We start from the raw sequence: 16,494 nt of genomic DNA, 5'->3' as shown, positions 1-16,494 counted from the left end.
AGAACCCCCCGTGTTTGCTAGAAATAGTTTTCTCAAATGTAAAAACGAAACATTTTAATTAAATTTCTTGATTTTCAATTGACAACAACTTTTTGTCAACTTTCGCCAGCTGACTCTCAGTTTCCGATGTCCTTTAAAGCGTCCCAGGACCATGATAGCATTGTTCCAATTAAACATCTTTGGCCACTTCTGCAGGTGGAACCTATAAAATGGCTCGATCGATCGCCTAACCCCACAGCTGTTTTTTTGTGGTTTTTATCGATTCAAAATAATTGCCGGCCTTTGAGGTTTCCCAAAATCCCTCTCTCCGAGATCAGGAGGTGACCCCTTGTCTTTCTTGCATGTTAGAAATGGCTCTAAAGTCTTCATTCACCATGGGACGTTTTACGACAAAACTACATAACGTCAGCCTACTGTTTTCAATTGCCATTTCATGTCTTGCAATGGATCTGTACATTCTTCCAATATATAACAACAAGCCCATAACTATTCCAGTCCTTACTCTTTTATATTGTTGTCTTGTGGGCAGTGGATGGATGTGGGTGGTTGATAATAAGAGAAAATGGTATATTCGATCAATCCGAAGGTTCTACTGGCATCGGATACTTATGCCAACCGCAGTTGTATGTTTGAACATCTTGCTCCCGCTGGTTATGGTGCTCAATTTCTATGGAAGTTGGTTTTATGTGAGTTTGTGTTTGCCTTTGTTTTTTTGCAATTTTTAAGTTCTATTCAGATCCTTATCACTATTCTGATCTACGCACTATATGCCTACTTAGCTGTTGGCACGACAGAACGCTTTTTTGCCTATGAAGAAGAATTTCGATACACCATTCCGAAATCTGTAAAACTCACCAGTTTGCAAATGATTTATACAATAATTTTCTTCGTGTGTTCACAAACCTACTATATTTCCCTGAGCTGCATGACCTATTATCCATTTCAACAAGAAAAGATTGCCATCAAATTCTGGTCTCCTACTCTGCTCTTCTGTCCTTTAATCAATATTTTTACGCTGCCAACTATCCATCTAGCAATTTGTGTACATAATTCCAACAGTATCCATTTCTCTCGTCAGCACCCCGGAACAAGACTGAAATGGGATGGAATGAAGAAATGGAACGCTATATCTGGGAAATGGGAGATTGACGAAAGCCCAAAGGATCATGAGATTCTGAATTTGTGTTAATTTTTAGACGAATAAAACTTGTTTCAAACAATTTTTGATATACAGAAAAATTGACTTTTATATTGAGAACAGCTCCAACTCTGAGCCACATTTGTAGTGACCATCAGGGCTGGGACCAAGATACAATTTTGGCCCAAAAAACAAAAAACAAAAAATTTACATTTTCGTAAAACCAAAAAAAAAACCAAAAAATGTTTGATGATCGAGTTTGTTTTTAATGGGGTTATTCAAGTAATGTTGCAAAATGCATTAAAGGTGGGGTACCGAAATTTGAGACTTTGCTTTTTTAGACCCAAAATGGTCCAAAACTACCAAATTTCTATTTTTAGCTAAAATCTCAAATTTTGGCAACTTTTCAGTATCGCAGCGGTTGGAACTTAATTTTTATTCGATTATCATATTTTAATACACATTTTCACAATTTATTAGGTGCTATTTCGTTAATTTAGATGATTTTCGGTCGATGCGGGCACAAATATCATACAATTTTGGTCATTTTTTCCAAAACTTTGAGCTGCCATAACTTTTTTTTGAAAAATTTTCAGAGCGTCTCATTACGAAATTTAATAGTTTTGGACCATTTTGGGTCTAAAAAAGCAAAGTTTCAAATTTCGGTACCCCATCTTTGAAATACATTTATGAGGTCACAACTGTATTAAAATTCATGTTTTTCATGTATTTTATTAAATCACGGCAAACATTTTTTTTGATTTTTTAATTTTTTGGTCCCAACAAATCAACTTTTCGTCAAAATACCAACAAAAAAAACCAAAAAACAAAAAAAAATCAAAAATGTCCCAGCCCTGGTGATCATAGTGACCAAAGTGCCGACCACGATAGAAAATTTGAGTAAAGGGCTTCTCTCCGATCTGACTTGTGCTCTCCGAGGTAGAACCTTCACAACACGAGAAAATCTCCAAACTGATATTGAGCTATACTTTGAATCCCTGCCAGCTGGATTCTACAGGCGGGGAATCCACAAGTTAACTGAATGCTGGCAGGACATTGTTGAACATGATGGAGCATATAACTGATTTCTAGTTAGAGTTTGCTTTGAAAAATAAATGATTAAAAAATAGGACAGGACTTTCATGACAACCTAATACCACAAAACTCACCAATCGCCAAGCACGGGGCATCCTAGCATACTTCCTTATCATGGAAGTCTACTACTACTACTTCATGTGCTCTTTTACTCAACACCTATGGCCCTACAAGATATACTTGGGCACCGCAATCAACTTGATGTCAATCCCAGCAATCATGATGGCTTGTTATGCTAGCAACTCTAATATAATCCAAGTATCGCGAGTGGAAGCTGACGGCAGCATTAAAGTAGTTTAAAGTAGTCAAGGGTTCCAGATCTACTAAATGTAATTTGTAACTCTGTTCTCAATATAAAAGTCAATGTTTCTCTATGATTAAAATACAATAAATTTTCGACACATGGTTGTCTTCGTCTATTGCAATCACGAATCTCTCATTTTTCCTAATGTAAAATAATATTGATTGGAATTTTCAACTATCTACGTGCGGCACACCTGTCACTCTACTGGCCCGCTACCAGTTTCAGAGCAATTGCAAATCTCACCTATTGTCTCTCTCTCTCTCTCCTCACAAATGGGCTACGTCGGACGATATTTGTCTGTTATATACGTCTTTGTTCTGGGTAACTTTATTAATATCTCATATGCATGGAATATCACAAATCATTTCGGCACTGATATTGCTCAAGTTGTGCCTTACATTGTTGCTATTCTCCCATTTCTAGTTGCAGTTCCTGTCGTTTTATTTATACGAAGAGGAAAAGCTTTACCAATTCAAATGTTCTACTTTAATCAAGTTATAATAGCAATATCAGCGGTCTTTTTAAGTATTTGCCTTCCGATGATCATGACGCCATTTCCTATCAGAAGTCTTACAACCGTAAGTGGCGACTATATTTATTCTTAGTTTCTAAACTTAAATTTCTTTCAGACACTTGCTGTCGTTATTCTCCACTGTCCGCCGGTATATCTACTTTGTTGCATTTCAATTGAAGTATGGCACTTAGTATCACCGATTCAATACACTTTCCCAAAAACCACCAGACTCTCGAATCTCCAGAAATTCAAAATTTCTGCCTTCTTCTTCATCCTGGAAACGTATTATTATTATACGTGTTCCAGGGATCTGAACCACTGGCCGACCAATATACTCATACTTACGGCAATTAATATAATGACAATACCAGCGTTGTTTGTTGCGTTTTATGCATGCAACGCTGATAGTATTCATTCATCACGTGTGCAGTCTGGAGGCGGGTTAATCGTGACCAGGAAATGGATCATGAAAGGGATGGTCTGGAACCTTGATCACGGTCCTGATGAGCATGAAGATATATGTGATTGAAATGATTGTTTTTTCCGATTTGTTCTATTCATATTGCAATTTTGTAAAATAAACACGTTGAAACTTTTATCAAACAAGTCAAAGATTTCCACTGCCGCAGGTCACTGTAGACTTCCCATTTCGAAAGGGAGCTTAGAGTAACAATAACGGACAGTTCTAACTAGGGAACCGGCAGAAGGTAACCATCGGACTTGTATGCCACTCGATAGCCCATGTCTTAAAACAGTTACTCGTGAATTTTTAGCGGCAAAAGTCCAGAATCAAGCTCATGGCGGGCTCTCAAAGATTTTGAAAATAGCACGAAGCATTCACGGGCCAATTTTCCAATTTCACTCTGGTAGCTTATATCTCCGCGGATAAATTTTTTCCAGAAAAGTCATCAACTAAAATGTTGTTGTTCTTTTTGTAGAGAATAAGTTTGTAAATAAAAGTTTTTTACCAAAAAAATTTTGTTTGAGATAAAAGAGCATGAAGTGCGGCAACGGTTGTAGTTATTTTTATGATGTTATTACTATTCTAATGCTTTTATCTGAAATAACAATTTTTTGGTAAAACCTTTCAACTATAAACTTCTTCTTTACGAAAAGATCAACAACTTTTTAGTTGATGACTTTTCTGTAAAAAATTTATCCACTGAGATATAGGCTACCAAAGTGAATTAGGAAAATTGGTGTTTCGTTACAGCGCCAGTTTCAGGATCTTTGAGAGCCCGTGAGCTTGGTTCTGGAGTTTCACCGCTGGAAATTCACGAGTAACCGTTTTAAGACATGGGCTATCGAATGACATAGGCCTCATATGCAAGTCCAATGGACACCTTTTGACAGTTTCCCTAGAAAGGCAGATGATAATTGCGTATTGATTGATTATATTCTGGCAATTGAAACGCGCCGGTACTCTGGAGCAGGGCTGGGAATTTTTTGGATTTTTTGGTTTTTTGGTTTTTTTTGGTTTTTTTTTTGTTGGTATTTTGACGAAAAATCTATTTTTTGACCTTTTTTCGGTTTTTTGGGACCAAAAAAAAGAAGCTTTTAAAAAAAGTTTGCCATGCCGAGTCTCGACTCGAGACTATTCTGTATTAAAATACATTTAAAAATTTATTTTAATACAGTTGTGACGTCATAAATGTATTTTAATACATTTTGCAACATTACTTCAATAACCCCATTAAAAATCAAATTAAGCATTAAAAAATTGTTGGTTTTTTTGTTGGGTTTTTTGGTTTTTCGAAAATTTCAATTTTTTGTTTTTTTTTTCTCGGTCCAAGTTTTTGGCCCCAGCCCTGCTCTGAAGCTCAAGTCACATCGATGTTGCTTGCATATATTGCACTGTGAACAATGGAGCAAAGCCGTCCCACACTGTAAATCAATTCTTCAACGCACCTGTCAATGTACTGACCCGCCACCTTCCCACAGTTTCAGAGCGATTACAGCAGCACCCTTTCTCCCCTTCTTGCCCAGCTATCTCATGCATTGTCTCTCTTTTCCAAATGGGATACGTCGGACGAATTTTGTCTGTTATATACACTTTCGTTCTGTGTACCCTCATAGCTTGCTCTTATGCTTGGAATATAACAACTGTGTTTGGCAACGATACTGCTCAAGTTGCATCTTGCATTGTTGTTATTATCACATATATATTTCTTATTATTTTGTGTTCACCTCTACCATGTATACGTACACCAGAAGAAGAACAGCTATCCATTCAAACGTTTCACATTAATCAAGGATTTATAGCAGTAACATCGGTCATTGCAAATGTTTTACTTCCAGTGGTCATGCTACTTGGCCCTAAAAATGTTTCTAGCGTATGTTTCGGAAAGTTCTTTTTTATTTATTTTTATTTATAAATTTCTTTGCAGATAATAATTTGTCTCTTCATCTACTGCCTGCTGGTCGATCAGCTTATTGGGTTTGCAGTTGAAATGATACACTTCGCATCACCGATTCAGTACACGTTTCCTAAAACCATCAAACTCTCTAACCCTCAGAAATACACAATTCTCGCATTCTCGGTTATCATGGAATTTTATCATTTTTACATGTGCTGCTGGAATATTTCCTCAAACCTCTGGCCGATCAATATACTTTTATGTACCGCAATTAATATTATGGAAATACCAGCGATCATTGTTGCGTTCTATGCATATAACTCTGATAGAACTCATTTTTCACGAGTAAAACCTGGAGTTGGGCTGGAATTGATCGAGATCAGGAAATGGGACACGAAAGCGAGAACGTGGAAAATTAATGAGAGTCCTGATGAGCATGAGGTTTTACACGTGTGATTTTCAAATTTCTTTTTGTTATTTTTGCGATCTGTCTGTAAAACCTTTAAAAAATAAACACTTTGAGACTTTTATCAAACAATTTTTAAACTTTCACGCCAGGTAGTCCAGGCACACGGATTTCTGACTTCCCTCATAAATTGAAATGGAAGAGTTTGCCGAACTAGGCCATTTTGGCCCGGCCATATCTGGGGGTAGGTTTACGGTGCGTTGCGTGTCGCGTCGCGGCTCGGTTTTAGTTTTATTAGTTTCAAAACTAAATGTATTTGTCCGTGTGGAGTACACGACTTTCCCACACGTTGTCCGGCAGGCAATTGTCAATGGAGCGCGAAAACACCTGCCTGTCTACCTACCTTTCTAATGACTCTGTAACTCAAAACACATTCTTCTTTGTTTTTTCTTTCAAAACCAAAAAAAAAACATAATTTCGTTCTGTTTTTCTCAGCAGACCACTAGTTCAATGCTCGCTGATTACGCACGCAGCTGAAATTGTTTTTTTTTCACTTTCATTCTTCTGATTAGTTTTTCAGCCCACTACTTATTGATTTCAAACTTTATATTGGGCCTACATAATATGATAATAAAAAATACCGGGACCTCTACATTTATCTGGCTCCCAGTTTACTTTTACAATGAGCCTTTAAATTTGAAACTTGTAATTTCAATTTTCGAATTATTATCCTACATTTTATGTGGTTACATTTTGAATTTAAGTATCTACGTTATGTCGAAAATTCAACTATTCCATAAAAACCTCATGTTCCTAACAGTTCCACTATTTGCAATATGGTATGAACTTATAATCGGGAAATTTATCACTATAGCATATAGACTTAAAATTGTTAATCCGGGGGTTGAGCTCGGCGAGCACACTGTTTTCTGGACAAATGACCCGGATAAAATACTTGAAGTTGGAGGTTCCAGTGGGTTAGAATTATTGATTTTCGGCGGTTTTCTACAGTGGCATACTATTTATAGCATTGTTTTTGGGATTTTGGCAGTTGCCACCGAGAGGACTATTGCATCGGTTTATATTAAGTAAGTATTTGGAAGTGCGCCTGCCTGCTTGCCTGTTTTAGGCTTAAGGTAGGCATGATAAATTAAAAAATAATTTCAGGGACTATGAATCTAAAAAAAGAATTTGGATACCAATTTTTCTAATAATTATCTGTCAAGTATTGGCTATTTTCATGACTTTTATTGTGATAAACCGGAAAGTTCACCCCATTATCGCCCGTTTGCCATTTATATTTTTGTGCCCAATTTCTTTTGCGGTAAGTTTTTTTTCCCGAGAATTCGGAAACTCTGACGTAAAACTTTAATTTTTTTTTGAAAATGTTGCAAATTTAATTTGTGAAAAAAAAACATTAAAATTTGAACCTGCACCAATATTTGAAATTTTGAAAATTTTGAAAATTATATTAATTTTTTTAAAAGAAAACATAATAGGATCTAATTTGATCTTTTTGATCACAAAAAAAAGCGGGATTTCTAAACTCCGCCCAAAAAAGGGGCGGAACCTAAAACTTGGCATTTTTCAGGTATGGCTTTTCGTGAAGAACAAGAACAAAACTCTTCAAAAAGAGATTCAAAATCCCAAGAGAACTCGAATTTTCACACTTTCACAGCAGTGCCAAGTCAAGGAGAATTTGCGAGCATTAAGGGTTAGTTTTTTTTTTGGCGCGAAATTTGAAATTCTCCAAAAATTTTTTTTAGCTCGGAACACGCTTGGTGGCTGTGGTGCTGGTTTATATTATGGTGTGCTTTTTGGGTATAGTTTCACTAACTTTTGACCTGATTCCTGGAGTTTGTGGGCATTTTGTGGAGAATTTTTTGTTTTTGTAAGTTGTGGGGTAGGAAAAATCACGGATTGCTGGCTTCCCTCATAAACTGAAATGGAAGAGTTTGCCGAACTAGACCATTTCAGCTTGGCCATATCTGGGGTAGATTTACGGCGCGTTGTGGCTCGGTTTAAGTTGTAAAACTAAATGTATTTGTCCGTGTGGAGTACACGACTTACCCACGCGTTGTCCGGCAGGCGATTGTCAATGGAGCGTAAAAAATTCAATGAGGAAGGCCAGAACCCCATGAAAAATTCAAAAAAAAAATTGTTTCTTTAAATTTATGAAGGCTAAAAAAACAAGAAGTTGGTAGGGCCTATTAAAAATGTTTTTTTTTTGAATTCATAAAACTTTCTTTATATTCTACCTAATCAGACTGACTAGAACGTTTTAAGACCAAAATATCACAATTTTCCAGCCACCCCATACCAATCTGCCTAACTGCAATGTTCAGCATACCCCGTTGGAAAACTGAATTTGAAAAAAGTTACCTGCCTTGGAAATATCGACGAAATCTTCGAAAAATTCGCCAAATGTCGATGGAAATTGAAGAGGATTCGATCAAAAAAATCAGTTTGGAAACTGATTTGTATTTTAAGCAGTTGGCAGAGTCGTGGATTTAGGGTCTTGTTTCAGTTAATATGTACCTTTTTTTTTAAATATGTACCACTTTTAAAATATTTTAAATTTAAAAATTTAAGTGGAATATAAAAGATTTGAACGCCAAAATTCGAATAGTTCTAAAACACAATTTTGCTAGAATTTTCAAACAAAAACATGTTTTCCAATTTTCCAAAACTTTTTGTTTTCCATGTTACTTACGTTTTTTTTTCAGTTTCTAATTTGCATACTTGCATTGAAAAAGTTTTGAAAATTTCTAAAAGTTATATGTAAGATCTCCGATTTAAAATCAAGAAGACATCTAAGAAAAACTGCAAAAATCAAAGAAATTGCTCCAAGTTCATACTAAGTATTATACTAAATGACAGGTGTTTCATAAGCCTAATTATCACCTTTCTTGTCTGAATGTTGACCACATTTATTTAAACTTCTACAATGATTATTCACATTTCTAACAGCTCGTCGTATATCTGGCTCTCAGTTTACTTTTACAAAGAGCCTTTGAGTTTGAAACTTTTAATTTCAATTTTCGAATTATCATCTTGCATTTTATGTGGTTATATTTTGAATTTAAGCATCTTTGTTATGCTGAAAATCCAACTTTTCCACAAAAACCTCATGTTCCTAACAGTTCCACTATTTGCAATATGGCATGAACTTATAATCGGGAAATTTATCACTATAGCATATAGACTTAAAATTGTTAATCCGGGGTTTGAGCTCGGCGAGCACACTGTTTTCTGGACAAATGACCCGGACAAAACACTTGAAGTTGCGGGTTCCAGTGGGTTGGAATTATTGATATTTGGAGGTTTTCTACAGTGGCATACTATTTATAGCATTGTTTTTGGGATTTTGGCAGTTGCCACCGAGAGGACTATTGCATCGGTTTATATTAAGTAAGGATTTATTTTTTGCACAAATTTTTGAAAAATATATGCATTTAACCGTAAAATCGAAAAAAATTGTTAAAAATTATTCGTTTCGACCGACTTTTTTTTATGATTAAAGGGGTATGGAAAAAAAAATCGTAGGCCGTCTTGAAGGCAGGCAGGCATCGTTGGGACGATTTAAGTAAAAAAATTCGCGTTTTTCGATTAGTGATTTTTTTTTGATATTTTAATAGATATTTTTCGAATTCATGAAAAATTGAATTCAAAATTGGCACAGTTTATTGGCTTTCACCTTTACAAAAATTAAAATTCAGAGATTACGAATCCAAAGAACGAATTTATATACCAATTATTCTAACTATCATCAGCCAACTTCTATCAATTTCCATATCACTTGCAATTATCACCCAAAGTATTGGACCTTTTCTAGCGAGACTTCCTTTTGTGATTTGTGCGCCTTTATCTGTGTTGGTAAGTTACACATATTTTTAGCAACCGAATTTTTCAAAATTTTCAACAATTTCCAGGTTTTTTTATTTATCAAGCATACCAATCAATCTCTTCTAAAAGAGATATGCAACCCGAAACGAACTCGAATTTTCACAGTTTCTCAGCAATGTCAGGTGAAGGAGAATTTGCGAGCTTTACGGGTAACAAACGAATGATTTTTTTAACTTTTTTTACTAACGTTTTTTCAGCTAGGCACTCGTTTGGTAGTGGTTGTAATATTTTACATTTCGATCTGTGGATTTGGAATCGCCGCGCTCACTTTCGGCTTGATTCCGGCAGGGTTTGGGCATTTGATTGAGAATTTTCTGTTTTTGTGAGTGAAAAAACATTATTTTATTTTTTTATAATTCCTATCAAAAAACCTCATTTAGACATCCCTACCCAATATGCTTGACTGCAATGTTCAGCATACCTCAATGGAGGGATCAGTTTAAAAAATCTATATTGCCATTTTTGAATAGACGCCTGGCGAAAATTGAACAAGTGGTGACTGTCAGAATTGAGGTCAATGTGCAAAATTCTTCAAGTGTCGAGACGGATATTTATTTCAGACAACTTACAGAATCGTGGACTTAGAAAAAGAAAAAAAAATATTAATAAAAAAATTATTCGATTTATTGCCTATATTTAACAGAAAATTTATTGATTGGCGCTGCTGAGCTCACACTTGAAAATATTTCCAAAATGCTGAAATATATATGTTTTTCTTAAAATATCCGTATGTTGAAGCCTTACCAGACGGAACGGTGCCCAAACGTTTTCTCCACATGTCTCGGTTATTTCCTGTTGAACACAACTTTTTTCTCCAAAGAAAAAATCGCAAGTTTCCTCCAAATTTTTGAAATTGGGCTTCCAGCTCGTGTAGCACTTGGACTTCTTTTTTTTCCATTTTCAAATCACATGGTCTGAACTCATCAACCACATATAATATCGCATCGCAGAATTTCTTCACCACACGCACAAGATTTTTACGATCCGATTCTGGTAGGGAACTGCATGTGAGGTTCGAGAGGCAAGAGTGCAGGGATTCGCAGGATCGAGGCATCTCTTTCAGCATTTCGGTTGTGTCGTTCCGGATACTCTGGAATCTTACTTGGAAACCGGCAAGGCGCTGAAAAAAACATGGTTATTTGAGCGGCAACATTTTTTTGCGGCAAATTCGGCAAATCTGTTGCCGGTTGCCGGTTTTCCGGAAATGTTCAATTCCAGCAACTTGCCGATTTACCGGAAATTTTCAGAGGGATTTTTTTATAAGAAGGAAATACTTGAGCAGTGCCTTTTTGAAATTGTTTGCCCGTTTTCTTTGGAAATTTTCATAGAATTTGCCTAATTTTTAAAATAGACGTAGGAACAAATTTGCCGATTAAAATTGAAATTCTGTAATTTCCAAAAAAAAAAAGTGCAAAGCCACAAATTACCGTTTTTCCGGCAAACCGGCAAATTGCAGGTTTACGAATTTGCCGGAAATTTTCATTTTCGGCAAATCGCCGGTTTGCCGATTTGCCGGAAATGTTCATTTTCGGCAAATCACCGGTTTGCCGATTTGCCGGAAACTTTCATTTTCGGCAAAATGCCGGTTTGCCGATTTGCCGGAAATGTTCATTTTCGGCAAATCACCGGTTTGCCGATTTGCCGGAAACTTTCATTTTCGGCAAAATGCCGGTTTGCCGATTTGCCGGAAATTTTTATTTTTGGCAATATGCCGGTTTGCCGATTTGCCGGAAATTTTTATTTTTGGTAAAATGCCGGTTTGCCGATTTGCCGGAAATTTTCATTTTCGACAAATTGCCGGTTTGCCGATTTGCCGGAAATTTTCATTTTCGGCAAATCATCGGTTTGCCGATTTGCCGGAAACTTTCATTTTCGGCAAATCGCCGGTTTGCCGATTTGCCGGAAATTTTCATTTTCGACAAATTGACGGTTTGCCGATTTGCCGGAAATTTTCATTTTCGGCAAATCACCGGTTTGCCGATTTGCCGGAAACTTTCATTTTCGGCAAAATGCCGGTTTGCGGATTTGCCGGAAATTTTTATTTTTGGTAAAATGCCGGTTTGCCGATTTGCCGGAAATTTTCATTTTCGACAAATTGACGGTTTGCCGATTTGCCGGAAATTTTCATTTTCGGCAAATCACCGGTTTGCCGATTTGCCGGAAACTTTCATTTTCGGCAAAATGCCGGTTTGCCGATTTGCCGGAAATTTTTATTTTTGGCAATATGCCGGTTTGCGGATTTGCCGGAAATTTTTATTTTTGGTAAAATGCCGGTTTGCCGATTTGCCGGAAATTTTCATTTTCGACAAATTGACGGTTTGCCGATTTGCCGGAAATTTTCATTTTCGGCAAATCACCGGTTTGCCGATTTGCCGGAAACTTTCATTTTCGGCAAAATGCCGGTTTGCCGATTTGCCGGAAATTTTTATTTTTGGCAATATGCCGGTTTGCCGATTTGCCGGAAATTTTTATTTTTGGTAAAATGCCGGTTTGCCGATTTGCCGGAAATTTTCATTTTCGACAAATTGCCGGTTTGCCGATTTGCCGGAAATTTTCATTTTCGGCAAATCATCGGTTTGCCGATTTGCCGGAAACTTTCATTTTCGGCAAATCGCCGGTTTGCCGATTTGCCGGAAATTTTTGTTTCCGGCAAATTGCCGGTTTGCCGATTTGCCGGAAATTTTTATTTTTGGCAATATGCCGGTTTGCCGATTTGCCGGAAATTCGCATTTTCGGCAAATCACCGGTTTGCCGGTTTGCCGGAAAAAAATTTGCCGCCCACCCCTGATTTGAGGGTACCGTTTACCTCTGCCTACTATGTTTACCTATGCCTACTATCAAAATTGAACCAGCGAACGTGAAAATCTAGTAGCCGGGGCATGTAGGCATGAGGTAGGCGTGTAGACCTGAAGAGGTGCCTACTAAACAAAATAGTCATATTTAGACCTCAATTAAGAAGCTTAAAATTGATTCTTTAGAAAAACTCACAAAAAGGCAAGAAACTTCCTCGATTTTTTCATTTGAAGTGCAGTTATTTAGGGTCAGAACAGTGGCGGCTCCGTGAGCAAGGTTGAAGAGGAATATGCAAAATATCAAGTATTTAGCATGTTTCAAGGTCTGAGTAAAATGCTGACTGGAGAATGCTGAACACTATAACACCAATTGCTTCAAAAAATGACAACTGCTTGCTCTAATGTGCTCACACTGCCGAGGACACAGAGCACACGTTTTTGAAATCAAAAGTTTGAAAAAGCTTTGTAAAGCTCAAAATTCGTAAGAAAAATATTTTTGCTAGGTAGAAAAAAATCTCATTCCAAATAATAAACAATTTTGAGACACCAACCATTAAATGGGCGGTGCTTCGGAGACTTAGTGGGAAATTTTTTTAAAAATTATTCATTTCATAGTTATTGGCTTCAAAACTTTCCAGGTTCTGTTCGTCGTTCTACAAATGACCAATAAACACAACTCACAGCTTTTTGTTCTCGGAAACTCACAAATTGCCGTGTGCTTTGTGCGTTTTAAGTATATGCCGTGTCTTAAAGAAATTTAGGTTCAGGAAAACAAAAAAGTTCAGCGCAGGTGATCTGCGATATTGGCTAGCTATTATATACTCAAAAAAGTGTGAGTTTTACTTTAAAAAAATGCTCATAAAAATCAATTCAAACGATATCTGGTTACCTATACATTTCTACGATGAAACTTTCAATTTTCAACTGGTATTATCAATCGTCGAGTTGTTTTCTTACCTTATATGTGCCTATATTCTAACTTTAAACATTTATATAATTCTGAAAATTAAGATGTTTCACCGCAATTTGTATATTCTGGCGATTCCTTTATTTGGGATTTGGTTTGAGCTTATAATTGGAAAATTGATTACTATAGCTTATCGGTTGAAAATTTTGAATCCAGGATTTGAACTCGGCGTGCATATTGAAATTTGGACCAGTGACCCAACGCGGAAGCTAAAAGTTGAATCAGTAAATGGTCTGGAATTATTGATTTTTGGGGGTTTTCTGCAATGGCACTACATGTTTACTATCATATTTGGAGTTCTTGCAATTGCGGTGGAGAGGGTGGTTGCGTCGGTTTTGATAGAGTTAGTACATATTGTTAAAGGGAAATTTATTTAAATTTGAAATTCTTATTTGAATTTTTTTTCAAACTAAAAAAATTTTTTTTTAATTGGTACAAATCTCAAGTTTGGAATTTCAATTTAAATTCAAAACTTTAATTTAAATTTTGAGAAAAAAATTTTAATATATAAAATTTCCAGTTTTCTGATTTTGTAACGAAAAAATCGAAATTTTTAAAAACAATTGAACTTGAAATTTAGCGTTTTTTAAATAAAAATTCACCTAACCAAAAAAATTGTGACCAAACTCGAAATTTAAGTATTCAAAAACCTTCGATAATAAAATTAAAACTAAAACTTTCAAACAAACTTTTTTTTAATTTAAAAATAATGAATTTTCCAAATTTTTCGATTGTTTTATAGGGAAATTTTAACATTCAAAATTTAAATTTAAAAAGCTTTTTGACTCCAAATTTACACTTTTAACTTAAAAAAATTAGCATAAAATTTCCTCAGAAAATATCTCAGAAAAATTAAAATATTAATGCATAATTTTTGAACAAATTTAGCCGCAAAATTACATTTAAAATTGCGCGAAATTCGAATTCGATCTTTTTAATTTTTTCCAAAATATTTTCCTTCAGAAACTACGAATCCAACACTCAACTTTTTATTCCTCTATTTCTAACAGTTATCTCTCAATTTTTATCAATATCCACATCTCTTGCCCTACTCTTTCAAAAAGTTGGGCCATTTCTAGCCCAGCTTCCTTGGATTATTTGTTGCCCATTTTCTGCAATGGTATAATATTTTTATTTTTATCAAATTTTCAAAAATTCCAGGCATATTTCTTTGTGAAAAAGTGCAATGAATCTTTTGAACGAGAGATTAGAAATCCAAGGAGACGCAGGCATTTTTCGGTTTCCCAGCAATTTCAGGTCAAGGAGAATTTAAGAGCGTTATATGTGAGTTTTGGGGGCACACAACATGCGTAAAAATCAAACAAAAAGGCGATAAAAAAACCTGGCAAATTGGGTAAAACGGGCAAATAAAACTTCAAGTTGGGGTAATTTTCCGGCAAATTGTGGGCAATTTTGGACATCTTGAACCTAAAATTTGCAGCTTGGAACCCGGCTTGTCTTTGTCGTTTTATCATGCATTGCTCTATGTGGAATCGGAATTACTGCACTATTTTATGACCTAATCCCCCCATTTTGCTGTCATTTTGTGGAGAACTTCCTGTTTTTGTAAGTTGGGAAATTGCAATAAAAAAACTTTTTTTTTTCTCTTCCTCTTCCTCTCTTCCTCTTCCTATATTAAATATGGAAATTGCAACCTTTGAAAAATAAAAAAAATAAGGGCACGTTCTGTGACCAATCCTGTAACGCTACTTTGAGCGCTTATATCTTGGCTCAGAGTTGAAGCTTTTGCGTGCACTTTGTTCCATTAGCTCACAAAACCATGTCCCAGTATGGTCATCACAAAGGGGTGTGCTTCTGGAACAGTGGCGATGCTCTTTTGCGCGGGTTTTTGGGCATATAGCTAAATTAATTTATTCTTTGTACTGACGAATATCATGTTTTTTCAATCCCAATTCGTTAGTTACCGATTTTTTGAAACTATTTTGATAAAAATTGAGCCACTTTCCAAAATATAGGCCATCATTCAATTTTCGCAAAATTAAAAAGATTTATTCGACGTCAAAAACTTTTCTACCACTCTCTTTCTGAGAAGATTTCGATCATTTTCATTTTCAAAATTTTCAATTTCAAATGAAATATTAAATTGTTTTTTGGGGTTCTTGAAGTGAAACCGAGCTCAAAGGGCCAACATTTTTTTTATTTATTTCAGACATCCATATCTCAGCTGCCTGACTGCAATTTTCAGCGTTCCCCAGTGGAAAAATGAGTTCCGGGAAGTGTCGGTGCTTGGAAGATGTTTGAAAATTGGGAGACTGAAAATTGAGTCTGAAAATGCTATGGAAATTCAAGATTCCACAAAAAAGATGGGCACCGAGACGGATTTGTATTTCCAGCAATTGGCAGATTCGTGGATTTGATTGCTTTTTTTTTTGAGTTAAGAATTTTTTGAATAAATCACTGAAAATTGGAGAAATCTGAAAATATGAGAAATTGATTTTTAAAAAATTATCTGAATGCTCATAATATTTTTTCATTAAATTCTGGATTTTCTAAAATTTATTACTTCAAAAAATTTTTAAAACAAAAAATATATTCGAAAACTTGTGGTACAATAAAAATTAACTTAAAAATTAAATTCTGAACTTCTGAAAAATTTTAAAATTTGGAAAAAAAAATGAAATTGCTGATAATTATTAAAATGTTCATTTTACACTATATTTTTATTTCTATTTTTAAAGTAAATCCTATTCGAATTCCAGGTCAAAACAATTCCAGACATTGACAAATTAAGTTGAACTAGCTCAGATTATAAATAAAATGTTCCCCTAAAAAACACAATTTTATATAAATAAATTTTCTTTCATATCATAATATAATATTAAATCAAATTTGTTACCTACGTAAAATATATATTTTTTTTCAGTAGCCTTTTTTAGAAAATCAAAAAAAAATTTCTTGTTTCCATGTTCTGCGAAAAACCAAATCATCTCATTAGGCTTTTTGTTTTGTGGTGCTGAAAATTTATTTTTTTGAAACTTTGGAAATGTTTTGAGT

General features: G+C 35.3%; 6 protein-coding genes, 2 non-coding genes and 2 pseudogenes across 10 annotated transcripts; 9 read left to right on the top strand and 1 right to left on the bottom strand.

Moving 5' to 3' along the window:
* Positions 1-350: 350 nt before the first annotated feature.
* Y57A10C.11 (Serpentine Receptor, class U) lies at positions 351-1,220 on the top strand (the record flags this gene model as incomplete). Its single annotated transcript, NM_001027310.2, has 2 exons — positions 351-686; positions 737-1,220. The coding sequence occupies 2 exons, from the start codon at positions 351-353 to the stop codon at positions 1,187-1,189; spliced, it is 789 nt and encodes a 262-aa protein (NP_001022481.1). The 3' UTR covers positions 1,190-1,220.
* A 1,078-nt stretch (positions 1,221-2,298) lies between these two features.
* Y57A10C.12 lies at positions 2,299-2,533 on the top strand (annotated as a pseudogene). Its single transcript has one exon. A coding segment is annotated over exon 1 (235 nt).
* Positions 2,534-2,738: 205 nt separating this feature from the next.
* Y57A10C.1 (Serpentine Receptor, class T) lies at positions 2,739-3,640 on the top strand. The gene is made up of 2 exons (NM_064234.9): positions 2,739-3,115; positions 3,167-3,640. Exons 1-2 carry the CDS (start codon positions 2,810-2,812, stop codon positions 3,578-3,580), a joined length of 720 nt encoding a protein of 239 aa, NP_496635.1. The 5' UTR covers positions 2,739-2,809; the 3' UTR covers positions 3,581-3,640.
* Positions 3,641-5,048: 1,408 nt separating this feature from the next.
* F57G9.3 (Serpentine Receptor, class T) lies at positions 5,049-5,936 on the top strand. The gene is made up of 2 exons (NM_064233.5): positions 5,049-5,384; positions 5,439-5,936. Exons 1-2 carry the CDS (start codon positions 5,067-5,069, stop codon positions 5,862-5,864), a joined length of 744 nt encoding a protein of 247 aa, NP_496634.1. The 5' UTR covers positions 5,049-5,066; the 3' UTR covers positions 5,865-5,936.
* Positions 5,937-6,438: 502 nt separating this feature from the next.
* On the top strand, positions 6,439-8,434 carry sre-31 (Serpentine receptor class epsilon-31; the record flags this gene model as incomplete). The annotated part of the gene is made up of 5 exons (NM_064232.2): positions 6,439-6,902; positions 6,982-7,138; positions 7,406-7,528; positions 7,581-7,705; positions 8,124-8,434. The coding sequence occupies 5 exons, from the start codon at positions 6,439-6,441 to the stop codon at positions 8,326-8,328; spliced, it is 1,074 nt and encodes a 357-aa protein (NP_496633.1). The 3' UTR covers positions 8,329-8,434.
* Positions 8,435-8,761: 327 nt separating this feature from the next.
* On the top strand, positions 8,762-10,305 carry sre-30 (Serpentine receptor class epsilon-30; the record flags this gene model as incomplete). Its single annotated transcript, NM_064231.3, has 5 exons — positions 8,762-9,225; positions 9,534-9,690; positions 9,747-9,869; positions 9,918-10,042; positions 10,101-10,305. The coding sequence occupies 5 exons, from the start codon at positions 8,762-8,764 to the stop codon at positions 10,303-10,305; spliced, it is 1,074 nt and encodes a 357-aa protein (NP_496632.1).
* A 63-nt stretch (positions 10,306-10,368) lies between these two features.
* On the bottom strand, positions 10,369-12,822 carry F57G9.6 (annotated as a pseudogene). Its single transcript has 2 exons — positions 12,709-12,822; positions 10,369-10,840 (listed from the first exon to the last, which is right to left on the bottom strand). Coding segments are annotated over exons 1-2 (586 nt in total).
* Positions 12,823-12,871: 49 nt separating this feature from the next.
* Positions 12,872-12,892, top strand: 21ur-15291. The gene has a single exon (NR_051795.1).
* Positions 12,893-13,364: 472 nt separating this feature from the next.
* On the top strand, positions 13,365-15,857 carry sre-29 (Serpentine receptor class epsilon-29; the record flags this gene model as incomplete). Its single annotated transcript, NM_064230.1, has 5 exons — positions 13,365-13,822; positions 14,443-14,599; positions 14,641-14,763; positions 14,921-15,045; positions 15,650-15,857. The coding sequence occupies 5 exons, from the start codon at positions 13,365-13,367 to the stop codon at positions 15,855-15,857; spliced, it is 1,071 nt and encodes a 356-aa protein (NP_496631.1).
* Positions 15,858-16,440: 583 nt separating this feature from the next.
* On the top strand, positions 16,441-16,461 carry 21ur-14127. The gene has a single exon (NR_051794.1).
* The last annotated feature ends 33 nt before the right edge of the window (positions 16,462-16,494 follow it).

Source organism: Caenorhabditis elegans, chromosome II (assembly GCF_000002985.6).
Source record: "Caenorhabditis elegans chromosome II".
NCBI classification, from domain to species: domain Eukaryota; kingdom Metazoa; phylum Nematoda; class Chromadorea; order Rhabditida; family Rhabditidae; genus Caenorhabditis; species Caenorhabditis elegans.
The sequence above is the reverse complement of the archived record's forward strand: the minus strand, read 5'-3'. Positions and strand labels throughout refer to the sequence as shown.

Bases quoted from the DNA above. Each gene is read 5' to 3' on its own strand.
- F57G9.3 (NM_064233.5), top strand. From the start codon at position 5,067: ATGGGATACGTCGGACGAATTTTGTCTGTTATATACACTTTCGTTCTG. The intron at 5,385-5,438 runs GTATGTTTCGGA...ATTTCTTTGCAG, and splicing joins GCCCTAAAAATGTTTCTAGC to ATAATAATTTGTCTCTTCAT.
- Y57A10C.1 (NM_064234.9), top strand. From the start codon at position 2,810: ATGGGCTACGTCGGACGATATTTGTCTGTTATATACGTCTTTGTTCTG. The intron at 3,116-3,166 runs GTAAGTGGCGAC...AATTTCTTTCAG, and splicing joins CTATCAGAAGTCTTACAACC to ACACTTGCTGTCGTTATTCT.